At 42.8% G+C, this 13,838-nt stretch overlaps 1 protein-coding gene across 1 annotated transcript in view; it reads left to right on the plus strand.

The window, feature by feature from the left end:
* Nucleotides 1–13,838, plus strand: part of ME3 (malic enzyme 3) — an 85,806-nt gene that overhangs the window by 53,729 nt on the left and 18,239 nt on the right. Inside the window, exons 5-6 of the mRNA XM_031066025.1 lie at nucleotides 609–770; nucleotides 3,692–3,795. Coding sequence (XP_030921885.1) covers nucleotides 609–770; nucleotides 3,692–3,795 — 266 coding nt within the window. The remainder of the gene's footprint in view (nucleotides 1–608; nucleotides 771–3,691; nucleotides 3,796–13,838) is intronic.

The following is a 13,838-nucleotide window of genomic DNA, read 5'->3' on the forward strand; positions in this document are numbered from 1 at the left end:
TTTCCCTATTCCCATTACTGCCTTTCAATCCCAACTGCATCCTCTGGGCGTGGTAAAGAAGTGAGCACACACCCAAAACCAGATGGAGCCCACCCAAAAAGAGACTTTCTCATTGCTAACACTTCACATTGACTCAAAAGGAAAAGCAAATAGCAAAAAGTTCAAATATGTGTATAGTTTATGTTGAATAAGGAAGGACACTGAAATATATTTCTTCCACAGATGCAGTTCCTAAGCACAGTTTATTCTTCTAGAAAAAAAGATGAAAAAATCAAGGCAAGACCTCAGTTGTGATACTTCTTGTAGTACAGCTGGGAATGCACAAAAAGCCATGCTGCTTGGGCTCTGTTACAGTGAATTGAAGTACTCTCCAGCAGAGCTGCTGTTGTCCCACACTGTGAGCTGTTTCCTATTAACCACACTTTCTCTACCCCCAAAAATGAGCAGCCTCCTGTTGCTGACAGCTAATTAACATGCTGTCGTGGACAAGGAGCAAATATCCATAGCACAGTGCATCTGCAAAGGGGCATCAGTGTGGAAACAGTGGAGCTGGTTTTGCTTCTAGAGCCTTGTCAACCCCATACAACAGTGTCTTTTGATCCTCCTAGGCTATCGTGGTGACAGATGGAGAGAGGATTCTTGGTTTAGGAGACCTAGGAAGTTACGGCATGGGCATCCCAGTTGGGAAGCTCGCTTTGTACACAGCTTGTGGTGGAGTTGACCCACAACAATGCCTCCCTGTGCTGCTGGATGTTGGCACAGACAACGAGGTAAGACAATTTTTCATAAATCTGACATGGGGGAGAAAGAATCAAAATTAGCGCTTAACTGGGGCCAGTTCCTTAAAGGTTGGGGACAAAGCTGGAGACATCCAAAATGAGATGATGGCTAGACCAGCACTGCAGAAAAATGGGAAAGTTTAATTCTGGTTTGATGCATTAGAACCTTTTTTCCTTATGGAGAACTGAAATAAACACTAAATAGACTCATGGTCCCCTGATGAGAAGACTCAGAGTCTCAAAGTTACCAGCTGGAGCTGAAAGCTCAGCTCCACCTTTCAGCATGGCAAGGTGAGTTGACAGGCTTCCTACAGGAGGTCCCAGAATGATTCTTCCTCTGGTAATTGTGAGGGAACAGGCAGATATTCATGTCTGTGTAGAGATGACTATATTCCAGAAATGAGAATCCCTGGTGAGTGGTTTGGGAATGATTAATGTCACTGTTTTGTTAGATTACACATGTTACTGCACATGATAACCAAGCAAGAGGACTCCATCTGTTTGCAGATTCTTGCCTTATGACTCTGGCTCAGAAAGGCCAAAGTGAAACATTTCAGCAATGCCAGAATAGACATCTGTGAGGATGTCTTTTTAAAATTAATATCCTATAGCGATTTGTGATGGCCTGGGCTTGTCCATTTTTGTAAAATGTACTTGTGCTTCACATGACCCCAAACCAAACACACATTTCTTGAAGGACATGAAAAATCTGGGGTATAAGAGCTTTGAGTTTGTGTATAAAGACAAATTAATGCTGACATTTTCAGACATGCTGAGGCTCACTGGACAGCTAGATTTTCTACACCTCTTTCAGTCCTGCCCCAAGCTTCTCACATTGGACCCTTGAAAATAATGAAAGAATGCAAAATCAGTGCCCATAACTGACATTTGAGAATCTCAATTACCTCTTTGGTCTTTGGCCCCAGGATTATGTTACCCCTTTAGCATAGCCTGTCATGGACTTGTAGAATACAAGGTGTGCTCATCTCAGCCTGATTCATGGTCTTTCCTGAAAAGGCAGAACTCTGAGTTTGGACCCACTAAGGCTAAAGCAGGAATTAAGTCTCAGTCTCTCACTTACTGCAGTCTCCAGTCAATAGAACATTGAACTTGATTTCGGATCCTTCATGTCTTCCTTGTCCTCCGTGCTGATCTGCACACCACCAGTGCTTTGAGCCTCCCAGCCGGAGCTTCTCCCAGAGGGACCTGGGTAAAAGTGCCCTTCCCATAAAAAGCATCTGATGGAGCATGTCCATCTTGCTTCTGTCTCAGCTGACAGGGGACACTAAAATCTAAAGTGGCACCAATGATTTTTAGGCCTCTGCAAGGGTCAGATGGCATCAGAAGAAGGGACTTAAGAGAATCAGTCTTGGACCCTTTTTCTTCTGCCCAAGATTAGATGTAATTTATGTGTTTAGGAACTTCTCTGTGATGGCAATTTCCACATCTGGAGTTAAGATATAGAAGCCTCTGTTTTCCAGCAATATGAACAATGTATTTCCTCACCATATAAATAATATATAAATAATTTATTTGCTTATTTATTTAATAGCTTTCTCTTGTGCATAAACCCAGATTAACTGAACCCTAAGCACATCCCAGGAGCATCCTGCCCCACAGGTAAACTTGTTTATCAGTGCATTAATAAGATACCTCTTACAGGCATTCATCCTGTTCATCTCTGCCCATTAACATCTGGTGAGCCAAGGGTGACTCTGTTGCTAACACATGAACCTCAGGTAGAACTCAGTAAATACAGCCATTATATTTTTAGCATCAGTTGCCAACTCATCCTCCTAACAGTCTTTGTGTCCACATAATACTTTGTCTACACTTTCAGCAAATCAGTCTCTTTTCAGAGCCTGGCATCTCTCAGCTTGACTGTGGCAGAATTTTGTGCTCTGTGGACAGGGCCCAGAGCACACTGTGCTGTAGGAGCAATCAGGGAAGTTATGCAAATGGGTCTCCTTTCTGTTTTGTGGCCTTGCAGAGCCTAATGTATCAAACTTACAGGAAAACGTCTTTCATCTTTCCTTCTAAGGGAAAACAGCTGTGACTGTAAAAAACAGATCTGATATTAGCATGCCAATATTTAGGGCTATATGGCTGCAGGACAGTAAGTTTGAGATGGCTCATGCTCCCCTCATGTGGATAGTTTGGTTCCTGAAATTGGAAGGCGAGTTCCTTTGCAGTGACTCTCAGAGGTGTTGGCCCACCTGCCTTCTGCCAGTGTTTGTCCTGTAATTTCCATTCTGACCCAATCCTTTTTAGGTGACTTGTGGATTTTGACTTAACACCTTGGAGGAATGGCCTGATTTTATGTTCCTATTGAGAACCAAAATATAAATTAATCTGTTGTATGAAAATACCTTTACTTTATACCTGCCAGATAACTGAGGTGAGTGCTAGGCAGATTCAGGGCTTGGGAACAGTCTGCCATCTGATCATTGATTGTGGTCTGTGCTGTCACCTAAAAGGCCTAAATGACACATCATTTCAAGTTACATCAGGTGGTCTTCGTTGCACAAAGCACTGTTTGTGTTTAACAGCTGTTCTGCCCTCAGTGCAAAATGAAGAACGGAACGCACAGTGAACACCCCCACACAGGGTCAGTTTTATTCACTAAGAGTGAGGCACTTCGGCAGAGAGCCTTTGGTAGCGGTGTTCTGGGGATGCAGAGCTCCATTTCCTATAGCAGTCAAGAGCTGTTGCATCCCTCTGACTTTATTTATGCTAAAAGATAGGCCATAGCTTCCTACAGAAACACTTCCTGATTGGGAGGAGACATGTGAGATGGCATAGTAAGTAAAAGTAATATGACTTCATCAGACAAAAATTTTTGGTAGGCTGGGACATAAATCTCTGTCCATCTGCAGAAGAGAAGATGTCAACAGAATTGCTTTGTGTCCTAGGCTCTCCTGAATGATCCACTGTATATTGGACTGAAACACAAGAGGGTTCGTGGGAAACAGTACGACGAGCTGATGGATGAGTTTATGCAGGCAGTAACCAACAAGTAAGTGGGGTTACATACATGGCTCCTCCGGGCTGCTTCCATTTAAGAACAAATGTTGCAACTCCTGAAATAAACATCAGTATAATTGATCATCCAAGCAAAGGAAGGTCATTTCAATGCAAGTCTCCTGGGTGGTCTGCAAATGACTCTTTGTGCTTGAACACTCTGTGTCAAAAATATTTGTCTCCAGAGAACTGAAATGGGACTGACAATTTATAAGCATTTCCTATCCACGTAGGCCAGAGGTGTCAAACATATGTCCTGTGGGCTGGATCTGGCCTCTGTCTTGTATTTATGAGCCTCATTCAGCATAGTCAGAACCTAAACTTTGGTTTGTTTACACTTTAGAAAGGAAGTTTCTAGCTCTTGTCATTGTGAAAGAAATCATCTAAATGGAAATGGCATGTTCCTTCACACAGAGTGGAGTATGCAGACTGCCTCTCTATGGCTTTGTCAAAAATAGGAATTTTCCTGCTGGCATTTAAGTCTGTGGAGTGAGAAGGCCAGTATTATAAGCACTGTCCTTTCAAGTGTGGGACAGACCAGCTGCATACTTCCCTTCATACTCACTAACTGGGATAGAGTGTCTCTGATGTACCAGGAAGTTTAATATGGGAAGAGCAGAACTACACCTCAGCCCTGTGCACCTCTCTCTGAAAAATAACAGAAAATGTATTAAAATCTCCATGACTAACCAAAGAAATTATTATAAGAAGGAACGTGAGCTCAGTTGTTAACGGAAAAAGACTCATATTTGGAAAACTACAAGCTCCTAAGCAGCTTTTTTTTTGCCTTTCTTAAAGCCGCAGATGATACTGATAAGGAGTAGCAGAGAGCTGCAGTCTCTGCCTAATTGCCAAGCTGCTGCCTGTCTTTTCTTCCCAGGGAAGGAGCTATGTTTGACCCTCCCTCTGGTCTCCAGGCAGCTGTATGTGTGTGTGTTCCTGCACAAAGGGGAGGGAGCGGGTGGTACATGTGTCATCACCTCACAGTTCCCTGTCTCCTGGAAGCAGGAGGCACCCCGAGCTGTGTCTGACACAGCACCTGCCCATCCACTGACAAGGATGGGTTTACACACGGTGTGACTGCCCTGGTGGCTGTGGTGAAGGAAATAGGGACAGAAATGCAGAGGGCTATCCAGTCACAACTGAACCTTCTTTATATTTGATAAAGAATCTTGACTGAAATGTCATTTGATTACATTGCAGTATTATGTTAGATGCTTTGTGCATTATCTAGTGGGAAGAAATTCTTAGAGGCTACAAAGCTGGTAAAACACAACCAGGAAATCACAAGAGACAAGTAGAAACTATTTAAAAGTCATCAGGGTTGATTTATGGGGGTTTTGTTTATTTTCATTGAAGTCATTAATTAATCCTTCAGGGAAACCCTATCCTGCTTTTTTTCTGGCCAGTAGACCTTGGGGGTATTGCAGTGTTGGTGTTGATGATAGAATGGGAACAATAGAATGAGAAAGCAGATGATTGTCTCAGCCATCATAAATTTGGCTCTGAGATTTATGCTTGTGGTGTTAAATGCAAAGCTCATTGCACCCACTGAAGACAATTTGCCTTTTCTGTGCTTGCTGTTGGAGAGGAAGGATTGGCTGTTATTTTCCTGTGTTTAGTTTACATGAGCTAATCTCCACATTGAAGGGAGAATACCATGAAACAATGAACTCTTATCTTGGGAGGCTGTGAAGTCATGTCTAATGCTTTCATCCAAGTATTGGTAATCAAGTTCCTGAGGCCCCTGTCCCTGCTTTTCTATTTCCCTTAACCAGGATGAATTCCTTGAACACAGTAAGGCCTCTGAAAGTTCTCAGCTAAGTGGGGCTGGGAAATTCTGCTTTGCACTTCTCCATTCACATCCGTAAAGTATTTGGAGATCCTAGAGTGAAAGGAGCCATTACCCTATATTATCATCCTGACCACGAGCATACTTTAAAGCATTGTTGGGGTGTGATCCTTATGCACTCTGGGCTAGTGAATAATCCTGCTATTAACCTGGGTTTGGCAAACTCATATGAAGCAGGTTCATTTGTTCTCCAATTTCCACTGGAATGATTGGATTGAACCCAGTAGGAGCTCTCACTTGTGTTACAAAAGGAAGCAGAAATTGTTCAGAAGGTCAAGAACATGCTGCTTTATTGTAGTCTGCTTCTCCTTTTGAGGCAACCTGTGAGTATGAGCTGCTGCAATGTCTTATGCAAGTCTGTAATGTCACATGCAAATTCAGTTGCTTGGTTTTTTGCAACAAATCCCTTGCAATTTGGGGGTTTCCTTTTCAACTTGATATTCATGCAGAAATTCTGTCTGCTTCCTGAGGGTACTTTAACTTCTCATGGAAACCATTTGTCAGTTCCTCTGCAGGGGTACCTCCCACCCTGTCAAAGCACTGCTGGCTCAAGAGACATTTGTCACTGAAGTGGAATGTGTTGGAGCCCACAAAAAAGCCAAGGGAGTGAAGATTTAATCTTGTAATGGAATAATAATATCAAACAGATGTCACATTTCTGCTGCTGGAGATCCATAGAGTCATAGAAAGGACTCCTGTCTCATAGTGCCCACCTAGTAATGAAATGAGGCATGTGCCAGAGGCTTCAGAATTAGCACTTACAATATTTTGAAATAAAGTGGGGGTGCCCTGGGCAATTTTAGGAAGAAAAGCTTTTTCTGGAACAGCTGGATAAATTTTTGTGTTTTCCTGCTGCCTAAACCACCATTCATTACTCTTTCACCTAAAACATGTGAAACATGTAAAATGACTAAGCTTTTTAGCAACAGCTCTAAGCTATGCCTTTTACTCCTCCTGGGAAGCAGCTACATGCAAAATTTGGCCTATTGAGCCTACCTGTGTCTGAATGAAGCAGACTGACAAACTGCTGTCTTCTCACAGTGAGCAGCAATATGCTTCACATGGGAAAATGCACTCTGCTTCAGTTTTCCATCTGCTCAGTTACTGTGGCAAAAAGTCAGTCCTGCTCTTAACCTGGTACATTTCTTTAGGCTGAAATAAGTATTCACCTAAAGTGTCCAAGGATTATAATCAGAATAAACCCCAGAGCTTCTGGGGCTTGAATATCTGATCAAACTAATGCTTGTGTAGCTTTCATCATGCTCCAAGGGGCCAGACCTGTCCCAGAACTCCAGCCTCCATTTAGAGCTCTAGCCTCAGTCACTGGCTGGCAGATGGGGAATGTGCAGCCTGAGACTCTACGAGATGCAGTTTCCCACGCCAGCAAACCGTGTCACAGAAGCCTCACTAACCTGTCATAACTTCACTCCCCTTTCCTTTCCCATCAGTGCTTATTAAAAGAGTGGCCAGCGGAACAAGCTCTCTGTGTCATAGGGCAGAGCACAGGAGGTATCAGGAGATCAAGTGTTCAGTTTCTCAGATGGGAAAAGAAAGATACCTCTGCTGAGTTTCTTTTTCCTTGTGGATGTTGCATACCTGATTTCTCTTTGCCTAATGCCTTCCCAGTACTTTTACCCACAAACATACCAAGTCAGGTCTCATGGGCTCTTCAACAATCAGAACCCACCTCTGCTTCAGCAGTTCTTGAGGGTCATGGATCACAAATTCACCAGCATTTTCCAGAAACAAAATCACCAGTACAGGTACACCCCCATGGTATTTCTTCACATGCTCTGGTTAACTTGGCTAATTGGTCCTGAAAGATTAGATTTTATTTTCTAGGCACCAGTATCTAGGCACTGATGGGCTTCAAAAAAACCCTCACACATGCTCATCCTCAAAGTCACTCCCTAGCATCTGTGTGTCTGTTAGGAGGCCTGCACACCATCACTAGTGCCTGGACATCATGTAGACCAGACCCAGCCCTCGTGGAATACAAGATGGATATTCTCCTTGCCCATCTGCTCCAGTTACCATGGCCAGAGGGACTCTGACACCATTAATGAGGGAGAAGTGATGGAGATGGGAAGAGCCACCCCAGCTGACCATTGTCCTGGCTTGATGTGAGATAAGATCATCAGCCAGCATGTATAATCTGCTTTAAGATGCTGGATGATATTTTAAGTCAAGGAACAATATTTAGGTTTCATTAGCTTGATTTTCTGCTACTGAGGAATGACTGAGCTCCAGATGTGCTGCTAGGGATCACTGTAGCTTTTATTACCATGAATTGAAATCCTTTGGGGTAACACAGTTACAGATGTCAGGCCTCTGCTCTGGGCTTTTGTCTGGGCTTTTCCAGCTACGCCAGATGAACCACAGCAGTTTCAGTAAGATGCAGCTGGAGAAGCTCTGTTTGTGCAGAAGGTACAGAGTGAGGCTCTCTTCCTTGTTGTGTGCCAGAGGGTAGCTCAAGGCTACATCTGAGAGTCAGCTCTAATAGGGTTGCATCTCCTGCTTTTGGCCTGCCCCTGAGAAGCCTTGTAGCTCCAGCTGCAGTGCCTCCTCTTGCCAACTGCAAGCAGGATGGTGTCATTTTGCATAAAAGCACTAGAATGCTCAAAGCAGCCATTAGTGCTGGTCTTAGTGCTTCAATGTCATGAGCTTGGATGTGCAAGATAGTTGTTTGGAGATTTTTCCTTAAAAAGAATATAAGGAAAGTTGACTATGAACTTTCAAGATTCTTTTTTCCCCAAGAACTTGGTAATCTATCTGAATTTCATTTTGCCCTTTATCCTGTTTCTAACAGTAGCTCATAGCAGATGCCCTGGCATATGACTAAGAACAGCAATCGTTAGCACATCCCCCAGTTTCCAAAATGTACAATTCTGGGATTTCCTGATATGTTTGTGCTTCAAGGGGTGCTTTTGTTGACACAGCACTCCCTGAATCCACACAGCAGGCTCTGTGCCTCAGAGCACGGTGCCTGTGTTTATGTTGGCAGAAACCCAGTGAGACTCTCCCCCAATGTTAGAAATTATCTGTAGCCTAAGATGATGGTGAGGTAGGCAGCGGGTCCTGTTGGGTTTGTGATGCAGCTCCCTGGCATGGGATTTCTAAACCCAGGACCCAGAGTTCCTAAGTTTGTATTGGCTCCAAGGTCTCCCTGGAGCCTTCTCTCTTCCAGGCTGAACAACCCCAGCTCTCTCAGCTTGTCTTCAGTAGGAGAGATGCTCCAGCCCTTTGATCATCTTCACAGCCTCCTCTGGACCCGCTCCAACAGGTCCACATTCTTCTTGTGTTGGAGTCCCCAGAGCTGGATGCTGGATCCAGGTGGGGTCTCAGGAGGGACATAATCCCCTCCCTTGCCCTGCTGCCCACATGGCTTTGGCTGCAGCCCCGGACACAGTTGGCTTTCTGGGCTGGGAGCATATTCAGTTCTCCATCCACCAATACCCCCAAGTTCTTCCCCACAGGGCTGCTCCCAGCTGGCCTCTGAGGAGGTGCCTCACCAAACTGACGCCTAGCCCGTGACCAGGAATTGTATGGCAGAGCACTGCTGGTCTGATGAGAAGCCTGGCAAGTATCATGTAACAATTTAATGCTAAGATTGGCTTTAGGACACCAGAGAGACTCAGGTTCTAGTCTTGTTTTACTTGCTTGAGTGGACTTTTTTTTCCAATCTTAAATGCTGAGCACTTGCCAAGCATGATATTTTTCTGATTATGGGCTTCTTAACAGATAACTTAGTTTTTCTTGGAAATCAGAATTTGGTTGCTGGTGTTTCAAGCAGCAAAAATAAGATGACAAGGGCAAGGACAATTTGTTTCTTCTCTGCCTGGTTTTATCTAAGACTATGGAAAGGAGTTGCAGCTCCTCAAAGCAGATTCCTTGCATCATGAATGGCTGAAAACAGTGCTATAAAATTTTAAATTCCAACAAGGACTGGAACTTCTTTCTGATGATTCTTTCCATAAAGGAACAGGATCTTCTTGCAAATACATTTTTTTTGCATGCATGCATGCATGTGAGAATGTATTATATTCCCTCCTCATTGTCAAAAAAAAAACCCTTTTGATACTGGTCAGCAAAGGCACTGCACAGGTCCTCAGGCCACCCTTGAAGTTCTGACTTGGGCAATTTTGGTCAGATGCTTCTCAAATGGTAACTGCTGCCTCATTAATTTTTTCCTCTCTGACCTCATGGCTTATAATGAGTCTGAATGAACTCAAAGAGGTACATACAAAAGAGGATGAAAGAGAAAATTGCATATTGAGATTGTTTAGGCAACTGAGAAGTCTCTTGAATAGTGAATCTAAAAGCAATGTAATCATTGCTCCTTTTCTGGAATTCATGGTCTTTTGTTCCACATTTTTGTTTCACCACTTGTTCCAGGTGGTCATCCAAGGGAAATGTGTATCATTCTCTTCAGGGGATACAGACTTTGCTGTGAGCTTCTTTTCTCTGGGAACAGCCATGGGGTTCTGTGTAGATCTAGGTGGGTAGTAACAGTACCAGAGCAACAATACAGCCATAAACAAAGCATGAATCCTATGTTTGTGTGTTTCCCAGGAAAAGGGATCAATCCTTAATACAGATTTTCAGGTGATAATTTTTACGAAAGGCTTATTATATTATATGTGTTTAGCTCCTAGAGTCATTCTTCATTAGGATGACAGTTTGTACTATTATTTTAATCAATAGTGTATTGTTTTATTGAAAGTACTGTTTGTACAAGATTTGCTAGCAAAGGCTGGAGATTGGACTAAAATGAGTGTATGGGACCATTCTGTAAAGCATTTCCCAGTGAGGCTATTTTCACAGGAAGATTTTTGCAAAGTATGAGAGCCAGAATTTGGGTCATAATTATTTGTGGCACAAAACCATGAAATAAGCAAACTAATGAGACAGCAGTATAATCTTTGCCTGAAAGACTGGTGAATTTTTTTGGATGAGGAAGAACTGACAAAGTGTATCTTTTTGTTTCCAATTCTATAAAATGGGTAAATTAATTCCAGAGGTGGCAGAGAACAGGATCCCCCAGACGGTGGTCTGGCAGCCAGCAGGAGACATGGTGACAGTATTAAATAATGCCTCTTGTAGTGTAACCAGTTACAAGTTTCAGCATGTCTGAATTCTTTCAAAAACACCTCTGTCCAAGGATCCTTCTTGACAGCCTACAGATGTAAGAATGACTCATGCTGAGGGGAAAGCTCCAGTTCCACAAGGTGACGTAGAACTGCAGAGATCCCACAATATGCAAACTGCAGTGTGCTCAAGAGGAATGGCAACACTTTGAGCCCAAAACCATTCAAAAAATACAACTTTCCCTTTTTTGAAAGGGAGATAAAGAACTGAGAAATGGGAGAAACCGCACTGGACCATGACACTTGCTCGGTTTCAATGTACCTTGTCAGTCTGAAATCCTCATAGTGTGAATTTAAGCTTTCCTTTTAGATAAAGGCAGTCAGATCCTGGCTGTTTAACTACTCATGTCCCATGCCAAGAAGATCATAGAATGCTCTAGAGAAGATTAATCATTGACAGTCAGGATGAGATTGCTGGAGAGAGCCAACCTTAGCTGGCTGTGCCTTTCCTAGACTGGAAGACATTCAGTCCTGATGTGACCTGCTGATCTGCTTCCAAATCTCCTTCAGGGCTCTCAGCTGAAAGTTAGGAGATGAGTCACATGGATCAGTGGAAGAATCTATGAGAACTGACAACAAGCCAAGCAGGCTGACCTCAAGAGTCTCTTCCTATCACAGCAGTTTTGAAGATCTCTGTGAAGGGCCAACATCAATTCTTGCTTCAAACTTAAGAACATTTAAATGCTTGGAAGGGATCTTCTGAAATCCTTGTTCAAATACTCACTTTATGAACACTTTTTCTATTAAAAGGCATCCTGCACCTGTAGACAGCAAATATGTGAGTGCTAACTGGGACTGCATTCATATCAGATGTCTCATATTAAATAGAACAGAAGGTTCAACAAAATCCTCATTAAAAATGATTCCTCCAAAGGAATTCATTAATTTTGGTTTCTTAGTGGGAAATACAGTGTTTCCAATTAAACACAATTTTGCAAAATCAGTTTTCATTTTAAAACACTGTGATGGGGGGAAACTGGCCAGTATAATTCACTTCATGGAGTACTTCTGTGCTTGCTGACAGGGGACCACTTGGTCACCATACACAAGGGATGGGGCAGGGCAGTTTCTGCAGACATCAACAAAGAAATTGCAAACATTGAAGGGCAGCATAGTATTACAATGAAAGGCTGATAAGCCAGTGACCTAAAGTGCATGACGTATATTTAAGATGCTCCCAACCAGATCTTCCCAACTGTGATAATTAGATAATAACAGATTACCTCTCCTAATTTAGGTGTCTAAAGTTAGATACCTAAATTTAGGTTGGTCATCTTAGTCTGCCTTCAGAGACACTCTGAAGAAAGAGGCATCTCCAAAAATGTCATCTACTTCCATTTTTCACTCAGACTAGTTGAAAGAAGTTGCTACTGGATATGTCCTTTCTCTCCATGGTCTGAGAGGGCAGTCAGAATTGTCCAGGTGGGCAATACAGCTGGGCATTGCACAACCAACTTTTAGTTATGTAAAGGTAGTGAAAGAAATCCCATTCTGCACTGCATTTTATTGGCTGGATTCCAATACATGTAGCAGCTCTTGGGACACCCTTTTCCTTTGCTGTACCAAGTATTCTCCACCTTCTTACCTGAGCTGGACCTTTTCTTAGCATTGTTGCATATTAAAGGACTTCTGTGCTCCAGTCCCAAGTTGGCTACATTTTACTCATTTTACTTTTGGGTGCAACCCAAACATTCTTTGTAAAGAGCTCTGAATTCCTTCGGGATGAAAAGAATTACACAAATATTGAGATGCTGGCTGTGGGGGACAGTAGAACTGACTCATAACGTTGATGCTCACAAAGATCTTACTGCACGTGGCCCCAGCAGCTGGTTTGTTCAAACTCCTTGCTAAGTTCACCCTTAACCTGCTCTGGTCACCCTTGGATGGAGCACAGCATGCAGCTGCCAAAGTACCACTAGAAAAGAGCAGCAAAATCAACTGGTAGATTTCTAATTTCAGTGACTTTGGGTAGCACAAGTTCTTTCAATTTCTCTCAAAACTTCAGTAAGGTGAGTAGCCCTTGAGGACTAAGATCATGATCTGAGATTCCCATCTTTAGCTGTGAATCTGAAATACTTAGTTCTTTCATTTAAAGCATCCAGTCATTAGGTCTTACCATGACCAATTTGTGGTCTTTATGAATGAAAACTTTAGTTTTCACGTTATTCAAAGGCCCACATAAGCTCAAAAATGGAGTTCATACTTCAGAAAGCTCAATAGATGTATTGCAGTGAAAAAGAAACAATCATCTTCAAAAAATACCTTAGTGAGATGAGCACTGTCCTGTCATACTGAGGGGCAGAAAGAGAAATGAAGTGTTTATGGGCTACCATACTTCTTTTGTGCTCTGCTTAATAAACAGGGATCAAAGATGAAAATAGAAGTAACTTGTGCACTGTCCCCTGCTGCAGACCACAAATGTGAAGTGAGGAAGGAGCTCACAGAGCTGGTCACACGTACATTAATGCTGGCTGAGATCACTAGTTTTGTTAAGCAAGTCAGTAATGTTACTTCCTTGGTGAAATCAATAAATAAGACTGGTGTTAGATAAATAGTTTATATAGCAACTGAAGTTGCATAAAGATTTGCTAATTATTTGTTGTGAGATATTGGCAGATGTTCTGGATGCTGTGTCATCTCCCTCTTAGCCATGTTTTCCTTACGCATCCAAATGATGAATACGAGGAACATCCATTAGTAAGCTGACCTTCAAGCAGACCAGGTTGCTCAGAGCCCCATCTACCCCTACCCTGAATGTTACCAGGATTGGGGCATCCACTACCCCTCTTGGCAACCTGTGTCAGTCTTTAACCACCCTCACTGTAAAAAGTATTTTCCTTACATCTAGTTTGAATTCATCCTCTTTTAGTTTAAACCTGTTACCTCTCGTCCTGTTGCTACAGGCCCTACTAAAAACTCTATTCCCATTGTGGTCCTTTTCTAAGAGCAAACACAGAGAATGGGAAGCAAGTGTTAGAGCCAACACTTGTCCCTTTTTGAGACCAGGGGGTTTATCAAGTCAGAGATTCTCAGAATGGA

This window comes from Geospiza fortis, unplaced genomic scaffold (genome assembly GCF_000277835.1).
Source record: "Geospiza fortis unplaced genomic scaffold, GeoFor_1.0 scaffold16, whole genome shotgun sequence".
In the NCBI taxonomy this organism is placed as follows: Eukaryota; Metazoa; Chordata; class Aves; order Passeriformes; family Thraupidae; genus Geospiza; species Geospiza fortis.